The sequence below is a fragment of the Numida meleagris genome, chromosome 5 (genome assembly GCF_002078875.1).
Source record: "Numida meleagris isolate 19003 breed g44 Domestic line chromosome 5, NumMel1.0, whole genome shotgun sequence".
NCBI classification, from domain to species: domain Eukaryota; kingdom Metazoa; phylum Chordata; class Aves; order Galliformes; family Numididae; genus Numida; species Numida meleagris.
The window spans coordinates 47,768,401-47,780,284 of record NC_034413.1 but is presented as its reverse complement, the minus strand read 5'-3'; the positions used below and the strand labels follow the sequence as shown (position 1 = coordinate 47,780,284).

The following is an 11,884-nucleotide window of genomic DNA, read 5'->3' as shown; positions in this document are numbered from 1 at the left end:
TTCAGTAAATGACAAGTTCCCAATGAATTAACTAAGCAGCACGCTATATTCCCACACAACAAAAAGCCTCTTCCACCACAGCTGATTCCTCCCAGGAGAGAAGCTGTGGAACACTACATAGTAAATTCATGGCATCTCTCCAGATACAAACTGCACCTGTTTCACAGATCTACCTAGACAAGATATAAATAACTCAGCTGTTTTCTATCCAAATCTTCTATACTGATGGACATCCCTGTGCTAGGACAGCTTCTGACAGATTCATACAGCAGCAGATAAAACTGAGACTCATCTGGCAAAAGCGGAGACAACACATAATGCAGGTGAAATTCTTGCGTTTTAGATTTTAATGCAATCTAGGAACCAACAAGTCTCCTTCCCAGATCCAATTACGCATCATCTTCAGCTTTAAGAGAGGAAGTTACTATGTACTAGCAATATGAAGAAATTAAGACAAGTCATTCACTTTTAAAGTGATAATCCAAGGAAGTTTAATCTTAGCCATTTATGAGAAAACATACCTTGGAGATCATTTTTGAAGAACAGGGCCACTGGAACACCGCCACCTGCTGGATAAAACGCTCTGTCTCAAACAGCGCTGCGTTGAAAAGCAGCTGCAAAGAAGAAAGATGGGAGAAGTGCATGACAGGTTATTTGCACATTTTATAAACAGTGACCTGGAGAGCTGCCCACAGATCCTGATTATCAGAACAGACAAAGTGCAAGGCACAGATTTCAGGCATGCTTATGCTGCACACAAAGCTGGCTACCTCCAGCAGAGCAATTGATGCAGAGCAAGCACAAGCCAGGAAAGAGGGATGCTGTAACAAACATAACCACTACATCACAGGGAATGGAGCCACATATATTCTAGTCACTTTATTTTTATTTTTTATCTATATACATTACATTTTGATTCTCCAAGTAATCAAGGTAGTTACTCTCAAATAGTTTAGTACATCAATTTTATAAAATACAGTTAAACCAACATAGATTAGAAATACATACATTATGATACATTAAGTGCTTCGAATAATGAGTAGTCCAGCCTCCTACCAGTGAGTGATTAATTGGGTTTTGGTCATTCTCACAGAGGACAGACCATTCATTCCACATGGAACTCTACCTGAGCCCAGTGGAGCTCCTTAACCAGCAAGAGTCCCTTGTGAACGCCTTTGGGGACAGAATGCAGCCCTGGGTCACAGCAAGACATTCTGCCATCTATGTGATTCCAAGCAAGTCATCACTTCTGACTGGGACAAGATTTAGATGTCTGTCACAAGGCCTCAGATCAAAACAGAATAGCCGGCGTAACTCTGAAAAGATGCTGTCTTTGCATTCACAACTAGATTTTGCTTACACACATACAAAATTTGTGTTAAACAGAAATAAAATACTCTAATCAAAAGGCTCGTTTAACACCCAGGCTGTTCCCTTAGGACAGGCTGTTTCCTTTTCTTGCATATGCTGCAACAAACAGCTCTAACAAAGAGGTCTCAAATTTATCTTCTGCAAAAAGTATTGTTTTTCTTAGAAATCCAGCTTTGTAGCAAGTGAAATGCAAGGACAATTCTTATTCTGAAAAGGGAACATCTGGAGAGATCTGTCCAGCTTTTGGGATTTGAACTAGAAATGCTTACCACTTCAGGTTACGTGGCACCCAAAGATGTCCCAATTCCAGGTAACACTACAGTTTTACCCATGACTATACCTAAAGTCTAGCCACTGACTCCAGACCAAGATCATTCTTACAAGTCTCTCCAACCGCTATGACTCTAGCCCAAGAACGCTGCAATTCACACACCCAGGCTCTGCATTCACAGGCTGCAAAACAGCTGGCCAGAGTGGAAGGTTCTCTCATTTTGTACACAGCCAATGGCCTCATACTATCACATACAGGGGAACACTAGCTACAAATCACATGATCAGGTTGTTTTGTTGTTGTTGTTGTTGTTGTTGTTGTTTTTAAAACAGCCAGCTGCTTCAGACTCTGGAAGACAAGCAGTACAGAACAGCCACATACCACTCTGGAGTAAGGGTTACTGGTGACAAAAAAGAGCTAGCACATCCCAGCTCTACATCAGCTTAGTGCAGAAGTCATGACGCTGCCCAAACTCATGGTCCACCAGCCACTGCACATACTGACTAAGGTTGGGTTACTTTAGATTTCAGGCAAGACAAATTTTTCCCTGTAAACTTTAGAAGGGGAATGAAAAAGAACACATGTAAACTGTAATGGAGACCAGAAGAGATTCAGGCTACATGTCACGCTCTTTCTTCTACATCAATAGACCAAGACAGAAGGTCACAGCCACAAAAACGATTAGCACTGAGCTGATGGATAGGTTGATTCCTCATTACACGAGGCCCTACAACACAAAACAAACCAGCTTAGGAGTGCGTATCAACATAGGAGACAAGATGTGTTCCAGAGGTAATCTTCACCCGAAGCACTGTACTGAACTAGAGTGATTCTGTGCCAGAGAAATCAAGCACTACTGTATCATCTTTCCACAGCACACATCACTGCAGCTTTCCACACTACATCCCCAGAAACTGATTACATTAGACAGAGGAAGTGAGAATACTTTCATTTCTGCTGCTTCAAGGTCAGCATCTTCGCTCATCATTCAGAAATGCCTTGCAGTGCGGGTGAGGGAAGGGGAAGACTTCCAATACAAATGACTGTTGCATCGTAGCAGCCCAGATCTGAGCTGCACTGGTTGCTTTCAAAGCCAACAGCTCAGTTTTCAGTCATTTTCTTTTCGGTGCTGCCCAGATGTCACTCTGGAACAGAACCACAACCATCTTCTGCAGAAGAAAATACTGAACACGGGAGAAAGAGTGAACAAAATGCACATTTTGACTCACAGTTACAGTGAAGATGGCATTACTAGACAACCAATTGGTCAGAATGAGTAATTCATAAAGAGCTACACTGTCCTAGACTCCATGTTTGAAGTCAGTCCTTCCACCAGGGACTGGAAGTCCGAGGACACTATTCTTGCCTCTCAAACTCACGTAAAAAAATAAATTCTTATTTACTGGCCTGTATTATTCTGAAGCTAAAAAGTAAACTTGCCACCTACAAAAACAGGTAAAAAATAATAAAAACGGAAAGAACTGCTTATTGTCATAATGTAGAGATTCTCAGGTCTCTGCACATCTCAACCACCATACAAAATACTTGTTAGTTCAGGTTTTTCATTTTACAGAAGACTACATTCATCATCTCAGTGGTGCAAAAAGGAAAAGTCTAATACTGCTGAAAAGAGGTTTTACATAAGATCAACAGTTATATAAGATCGAAATGCTTATTCTCATCAACACATCACAAATACAAGAAAAGCATTCTCCTGGCAAAATTTCACCATGAGGTAAATGCATTGTTTCACTGTTTGAAAGGCCTTGGAAACTGAAATGGATTTGAAGTGATCTGCCAGGAACAATGGTTTCATTAAGGAGAAAGTTGTCCATGTAAGATAGCATACATTCCATCTAGCAATTGGATGCCTTCTGCTAAGGGAACAGTTATCCAGCTTTGTAACTATAACTGAGCCTTCTTACAAAGAAGGGTATGGTTTTAGCTACCTGTTTCCAAGGAGCTGGGCAATATTCAGATTGAATTCTTATTTAGGATTGAAGGGATACATTTTGAGATCTGCAGTATGCTGATTACTGGCAACCCATTTGCATGGGATTCTGCTAAAAATCAAATTATAGCAGAGACAGATGTGTACTGCAGTACTGTAACTTACAAACTGCAGTGATTTAGAGAGCTACGGCATCAAAGCTGTGGAGCTGTCTTTAAAAAAAAAAAAAGAACCATGAGCATAAGTTATTCTTGGGTCCCAAACAGGTCAACTACAGATCACTGCAACAATGGCATAACTTCAGAATTAACTTGATTCTCCTTTCACCCACCCACATGGGGCAGGAGTGGTTATTTCACATTTGCAGTACCACACATCCACTACAGAAACATGAGCTACTCATACTCAACACCAATTAAGGAGTGCAAGACTTACAGAGATCGTGTACTTCTGTACCACCATGAATGAGATAGTGTTGTTTACAGTGCTCATACATGGAGATACCACCACCTTCCCTACTGACAGAGGGAAAGTCTCTTATCAGTGCTCTTCAGTGGTACCTTACAGCTTAGATCCTTGATGAGACTGGCTCACTCATCAGCCTTCAAGAGAGGATTAAAGTGCAACAAGCAAATTTCACACTTTGCAACGTGACGCACATGGTCAGTGCAGACATGGAATCCTCTTGCTTACTGCTGGACAGACCACAGAAAGAGAGTGACCTGTAACACCACTGTCCTCTTGTGCTTTGCCAATATGGGCTTTAGTTTAGCAATTCAGGCCAAGCCCTGTCCAATGGTCTGGCACCATGAGGAAATACTTGTCCATAGCTTCACAAAACCTGGTCCGGTACAGTTCTGGAGAGACCACAGTTGGCATCTTACCTAACGTGCAAGAGTCAAAGGCAGTTAGAAATGGGCTAAAACGTACAATGCAGTACAAACAGCTTTCACATGAAATTATAACACCACATGGCACAGCAATGAAGGCATACTGTACATGGAATCAACAAGTATGGTTACATCTTAAATATTTGGGAAACAAATGAGATCAAGAGCTGGATACCTGATGCTGAATTGAGACCCCTGAAGCTGGAGGAGCTATCTAGGCTTTTTACACTAGCCCTGATCATTTTTCCTTCTCTCCAGTTTACATGTCCTTACAGTTTTTTTCCAGCAGATATGCAAATTTCTCTCAGGAAGAATGTCTCTGCATGGACATGCTCTTATCTTCTCCAGACATCCAAGCGGTGAGACCCTGAATGTTTCCCTTCCCTTCTTATACAACTTTCCTATTAACATGTGGCCAATACTCGGAAATTCTGCGTGAAAGATACTTCTCTCACATCCACAAAGGAAATTCGATACCTCATCAAAATCTGGGTAGCAGTGGTAAAGACCCCTCCAGACTAACATCCCAGAGTATATTTGATTTTCTCAACTCAAATAACCTCTTCTGAAACCAGGCAGAAAGGGCTTTTGCTAGTATTTCTCCATATCTGTTTTTGTGTGAGCAACGTATAACCACAAAACAAAATAGAACAGTCTGGTAAGCAGATGACTATACCTCATTCTAAGGCATTAGAGTACTTAAAGAGTCTCTCATGAAAGCAGATACATGATTTTTTTCTGAAAGTTTTTATTCCTTCCCCTGCTCCACTTAATTAAAAGTGCAATTTTGCATGGAGGAAGTTGCAGCTTTACTAGCACAGTTATTTAGCTAGAAGCTTCCAATAACATAGACAGAACAAAAGCAAAGCTTTTGATTATGACCTTACCTTGTCCTCCCAAGATGCCAGTTGACTTCACCACCATTTCAAGCTTTTTGTCCCAGGTAAAAGTGCGAATATAGTCTGTTACAAGAAAAAAGAAATCCATACACAGACATGACATATCTGCTATAACCCAAGTGGTGTTGCTGGTGTATTTCTCCTCCAACAGGAAAGAAAATACAGCAGACTGGCACAGCCAGAAGGACTTGGGTGTTCCCCCTAACAGCAGCTTCACTTTCCAGATTATTCACTGTATTTGGCTGGGGGGAATATGATAGCTCAAAAGCCCATCAAGATCACAACCAACTCTTCCTACCTCTACAAAAAAAAAAAAGTGAAGTCACTTAGCTGACCATCATCCTACAAACATATCAGAAGCCCCACTTTGCTGCAACAGCTTACAGTACTTTTCTGCAGCTGTGAGCAGCATCAAAACTTGAACACCTAGCCATTTAGGCCAATAGCATTGCTCATCAGTGCAGCCACCTGCAGGTCTAATAACAGAAAGTAAAGAGTTTCCACCTCATGACACAGAGGACTGGAAACATCATGAGTGACCCTGGAAAAGAAGGCTGCAAGGAAAGAGTTCAGAATTGTTTCCAAACCAGTTTTAGGAAAAGTGTGCTTAATGATTACAAGCACACAAACAATTTGGTCAGCAAAACTGAAGACAAAGTTCATCACTTCCAAGATTTTTGCACACAGCTAGCTTACCTGTCTAAAGATGGCACTCTATTTTTAGTCACAAGTCAGAGGATGTGGCAAGGGAACTACTTGGCTGACACTCATTATCCAGGCCAGGCTACATGATCACAAGTGATCTCACAATATTTGATCTCTCTCTTCCAACCCTACTTCTCTCCTCACTGTTTTTTCCTACTTAGATCTATTCCACAGAAGTTACTATTTAAACAGATATGTAAATATTATTGAACTTAATTTTAAAGATCAAGCACATATGAAGACATACATGTAATTCTATTTCAACTGGAGTCAAAGTGCAGGTTAAACATCAACTTGATTGTTTTCTCACTACCTATAAGGCCCCATGCATATATTCTTCATAATGTTTCTCAGATATATTCCTACTAATGCAAATGATAGCACAAACTATACAAGAGCTGGAGAAAAATAAACTTCCTGCCTCCACTCTGAACACTCATGACAGGTGAGAGCAGTATTCCAGCAGCTGGGAGACAAGCTTTCTTGACACCCATCTCTGTGGTGGTGGCGGTACAGTTCTAAGAGTACTGAAATCTGAAGAAGGCAGTTTCATGAGCTGAAAGTGAGAAAAAGCAACAGGCAGCTTACCAATGATCCCAACAACCAGCTCATTGCTTGTATCATCACGACCCACAAGCAGGGAATAGTCTATGATGAGGTGGCTGGAGAGGAATTGAGAATCACTGTGTATAGAAGCTCTCAGCACAGCCTTGCAATGAGAACGGATATACAAAGGGTTGTCCCGGACCATCTTCAGAAGGTTCTCATCCAGTAGGACTACATCACAGCTTTCTTTCCCCGTGTCTGTTTTAACATTTCTATTCCGGAGGGAGCCCTTCAGGTCAAAAACCTGTAAACGGAGAACAGTGCTATATTTTCCACCTTCTTCTGTAATATTAAGACTTCAACATGCCTGACTGCAGTGTTTGAGCAGGGGTCACAGCAGGGCAACTCTTCCCTTCTCACTATGGGGAAGACAGCAAACAAAATTTAATAAAACAAAAAATAACAGTTCCCTAAGTGGAGAACAGTATGTAAGCCTACACAAAAGCTCTGCAACTTCAAATCTCAAATTTTAGGTAACTAATTTCATTAATATTTAGTCTAATCTAAGTGAAAATGTATGCCTCTATTTTTAAATTGTGCGGGCAAACTCAGTTTCCCAGCCAGCTTATAGACTCAGATGCTGACAACAGCAAAAGGCACTGAAGCAGGAGGTGGGTCTTTGCTTGATGAACCATTTAACATGCGTTTACAAGACAAGAGACAGACCACAGAATACTTTATTTGACTGGAAAGGACCTCCGGAGGTCTCTAGCCCAGTGCTCTACTTGAAGCGTGTCCAGTTAGGGCAGGTTGTTCAAGCCAAGACTTGATCAACTCCAGCAAAGAAGTCCATAATCTTTGTGTCCTTAACTACCTGCTATTTGATGTCAGACTCTAGGAGGGAAGGCAACATTTGTTTCCATTTCCTTTTCAGCACCAGCTTAGTATTTGAAGAGGACTTTCCCTGTCATTTTAAGGTCTCTACTGCCTCATAAAAGCCATTCTCCTTTAACTAAAGAGCAAGCCTGAATTCAGGACCTCATCACACACATGAAATGGTTCAGACACAGAACAGTGAGTTTAAAGCATTATTATGTAATTTCCTTCACTATCTCCATACGTAAGGGTCTCTTTTTAAATACCTTAGTAGGTAATACTAGTTAATGTTGTAAATGCTTTACAGAAAACTGTAGCATTTTGTTACTTAAATTGGCAAGGCTCTCTCAGACATCAGATATGCACAGACAAATAAGACTTAACTACTGAAGTATGCACTACATCTACATGAATGAGCCAATCTAGTCATCAAGTTACTGAGGATCACGTAACAAAAAACAGGCATAAACTGTCAACTTTGAGCATATGCAAAAGATAGTTACTATTAACCCTGCTAATGCTCTCAGTCCAGAAAGAGCATCCACTGCAGTGGAACAGAAATTCAGTCACACGTGGACACAACAACTTTTCGCTCTCACCTGAGCCATTTTCCTTCCGTAGAAAAGGTTTTCCATGACAAGCAGATCCAGTTTCTTCTCAGTGTTATTTTGAGAGTTCTTGTACCCAATTCGATATACCCCAAGGATTTTGGCCAGTGCTGTGGGCTTCTGATTAAGAAAAGACATTAGCTAAGATCTCTGCATGCAGGCAACCAAACAAATCTAAGAAGTACCAGTGTTCTGACTGTGCATTACAGCTTAGAAGCTCCTGTGAAATTCCCCTGTTTCATCCTGAAAACATATTCTTAGTACAACTCATACCCTCCAGCAGATTTTCTTTTTGCTTAAATGAAAACAGTTAACGGGAACACCTACTCATCCATAAAATACAGAACACTGCCTAAAATAAAAGCATTTTTTAAAATACCTTCTGCTGAACTGCATTAATGATGTAAGTGAAGTAGTGTGGAGCAAAGTCGAGGAATGACTGGACTTCCAGGCGAGGCATCTGCTTCAAGATGAATCTATCATCTGTTTCAATATCAGACAGATGATACACTGTGAGTGACATTTTTTGCAAGTTCTTTAGAAAGCTCACGCAATTGAAATAGTTTGAAAGACTGCCATTCTCTTAAACTCTTAGCTACAGAAGATCACTTATAGAATTTCTTTTCTGGCTATATTCTGAATTTGAATCTGCTGGTAAGTTAGACAGAAGAGACTAAGTTTGATTTAACTCAGTCTTATGGGCTTCTTGTGCATACAATAAAAGCAGCCTACAGACCCTTCCATTCAAGGCTTGCTCTAAGCAAGAGACTAGAATCAGATACTGTTGAAAAACAAAGAAAATCTTATTAATCAACTATGCCATGCGAGATGATAAGAAACAGTATCTTCAATAATCAGATTTTTTTTTCCTTGAATTATACTGAATTTGTTTTCTGAAATCCACCTAGCAGAACACCACATTTCTGCTCAACTGGACTCCCTAGCTGCCATTACTGAAAACAGAACTCCATTTTTCCCTCCTGCCCATTAATTTTATTTTTTAAGGGGAAAAAAAAACACAACATACAAATCATCACCAGCACTAAACAACACCCTCTAATTCTGAAAGATGAGGCAGTCATTTTTACCTTCAGTCACATAGAATGCAGCCCCAGATTTGCCACCTCGTGCCTGCCAGGGCATTGAGTGAGAGAGGGAGCGGATGAAGTCCTCTTCACTGCTCCCCAGAATCACTTCACGCATCTTGTGAAATTCACCAGCATAATAAATCCTGCAGTAGAACTTGGCATTTGCATCTGAAAACTCTGCAAGAAAAGTTCTTTCTCTTCAATAACAGTATGCAATACTCACTAACTACCTGAGATGACACTTAAGAGATTTTAATGATGTCTCAAAAATATTACTTTCTTTAACATCCTGCTCCAATACCTAGTGTACCTTGGACACTTAAATCAATACAATTTAAATTAAAGGCTTGCAGAAAAATCAACCTCCTTTAGGTGAGCTCACCGTATATGCCAAAGGGACATGTACAAACAACAAACCAAATGGTGGAGGAAGGCAGATCATGTAGTATTTTTGCATCAGACATGGATTTCAGCAAGTAAAAATGGCATTGCCTCGTTCTTAATTTTTTGTCCTTCCTGCCTCATACATCTATATAAGTCAATATAAAAACATGTAGAGTGCTATAAATAGAGCAATCCACCTGAAGACTTTCATTACATGCACAAGGAAAAAGAATTTTGTCAGCTAAGACTTCAAGTTATTTTGTAAAACTCACGGAGTTCCACATGGGGATTCACCAGCTGTTTCTTCTGTCCATCTCCTCCATCCACCTCATCTGAAATCATAAAGGATTTTTTCATTATTATTATCATCATCTAAAGAGCTATGCAAGATAATGCTTGTAAATTTGTATTATGAGAAAATTACTTGCTTTTCTTCAAGAATACATTGGCAACTACCTTATTAGAGGCATAACTGTAATTATATGTATGCTAGAAGGGCACCAATACTCCTGAGCCACAAGTACAACTTTTCCCTTTGTTTTCTCTGTTTGCTTAGCATGAGCATAAACAATAAAAGTTAAACAGGAATCAAGGAAGAGAGCATGAGCTGACAAACTAAAGTAAATTTATATCCACACTACTCAATGTTCTTTTAGGTACAGGGGTTTAAAAGCCCGCATTTCTCTATTTCTCTTCTTAAAAAGCAAAGCAAAATCCTTAGGACAAATCTACATTTTGTGCTTCAGTCATCTATTTTCAATGCATGTTGGGGTTGAAAAATGCTAAAACTGCCGAATAAGTATGAGCTGGAACGTATTCTGGGCCTTTAGGAATGAGGTTTCGAAGAATTAACACTTTAGAACAGAAGATGAATTCAATAGCAACAGTCTTGTACCTTGTGGCTCTGCTCCTTGGTTCTCTGCTCCCTCTTTACCCATCTGTCCAACCTGGTAATAGGCGCTGTCAGCACCACGTAAGGTCTCCTTCTTCTGGGAAGACAGGTCTGGGCTCTTTCCTCCCGTGCCACGGAAGAAAGACAAAACACTAGATGGTTTCTTTGCTACAGTGAAAAGAATAAAGAAGATGGTATTGGCATTACCAGAAACAGTTTATTAAAGGCTTGACTCATACAAGTATTCTCCATTCATTGTTCTAACTGGAAGCATGACAGCAAACCTGCTATTCCTCAGGCAGCCAATGTCCATTAGGTCAGCAGATTTAATGCCCTGAGTGACACCATGGAATGCTGGAGTCATTCAAGAGAGCACACTTTACAAGAACAATAAATAAGAACTCCAGTCACTGTTTCTGCTTGCTGGGGTGAAGCATCAACATTTCAAATGCAACAAATACAATTTAGAACAGGAGTTGTGGCATGAGCCATATAGTCATAGTTCAAGAAAATGGAGGAGGAGGACTACAACACAGAAGCCTACCCGACACGAAGAAGAATGAATGCATCCTGAAACCACAGAAAAAGTGAGAGGATCTCCCTCTCCATTTGAAAGTATTTGAATTGGCGTCATTTTAAACAAGGCAGCGCGGAGGAGGTCAGAACGTACAGGCATCATGCCCACTGAATACGTTAGGCCCAAGAATAAATTATGTTCTATTATGTCATAATAACACATTAAAACATAGAATGGTAACACGATCTTTTAAGAATCAGAGAAAGCCATTATGAACAGAGACTTATAAAAAATAAAATATGTTCTACATCAAGTTGAACACAAGACAAATCACAATTTAAACATGACAAAGCTCAGCAAGCCCAGCTGGAACAAGATGATGGTACTCAGACTGCATTTCCTTTGTTATAACAATTTACAAAGAGTTCAAACAGAGTGAATGGACTCAAGTCTGAAATTAATCTCATAAACATGACTTTGAAAATGGTCTTACGTTGTTCCAGTTCAGCAGCACGATTTGAAGGACCCAAGTTAGCCTCAGGCAGGCGGACAGGGCTACCGCTCTTAGGTTTGCCATCTGACATACTGAAAGGAAAAAACGTTGTAGTAAGGACAACAAACACAGCTATCTGAGACACTATCGCTTAACTCTTGTAGTAAAGGGAAGAGGGTTGCGGCGAGGTGGTGGTCAGCCTCTTCTCCCATGCAACAAGCAATAGTACAAGAGGAAATGGCCTCAAGTTGTGCCAGGGGAGATTCAGGCTGCATGTTAGAAAATACTTCTTCAAAAGAGTGGTCAGGAACTGGAATGGGCTGCCCAGGGAAGTGGTGGAGTCACCAACACTGGAGGTGCTCAAGAAACATTGAGATGTTGTGCTGAGAGACA

General features: G+C 40.4%; 1 protein-coding gene across 6 annotated transcripts in view; it reads right to left on the bottom strand.

Annotated features, from left to right (window-relative positions):
• Positions 865-11,884, bottom strand: part of PIKFYVE (phosphoinositide kinase, FYVE-type zinc finger containing) — a 66,235-nt gene continuing 55,215 nt past the window's right edge. For all 6 annotated transcript variants that reach the window (XM_021398625.1, XM_021398626.1, XM_021398624.1 and 3 more), the window contains 9 exons: positions 11,492-11,583; positions 10,485-10,649; positions 9,862-9,921; positions 9,206-9,382; positions 8,497-8,600; positions 8,109-8,237; positions 6,676-6,937; positions 5,371-5,445; positions 865-4,477 (listed from right to left, as the gene is read on the bottom strand). In XM_021398625.1, coding sequence (XP_021254300.1) covers positions 4,362-4,477; positions 5,371-5,445; positions 6,676-6,937; positions 8,109-8,237; positions 8,497-8,600; positions 9,206-9,382; positions 9,862-9,921; positions 10,485-10,649; positions 11,492-11,583 — 1,180 coding nt within the window. In that variant the 3' untranslated portion in view covers positions 865-4,361. The remainder of the gene's footprint in view (positions 4,478-5,370; positions 5,446-6,675; positions 6,938-8,108; positions 8,238-8,496; positions 8,601-9,205; positions 9,383-9,861; positions 9,922-10,484; positions 10,650-11,491; positions 11,584-11,884) is intronic.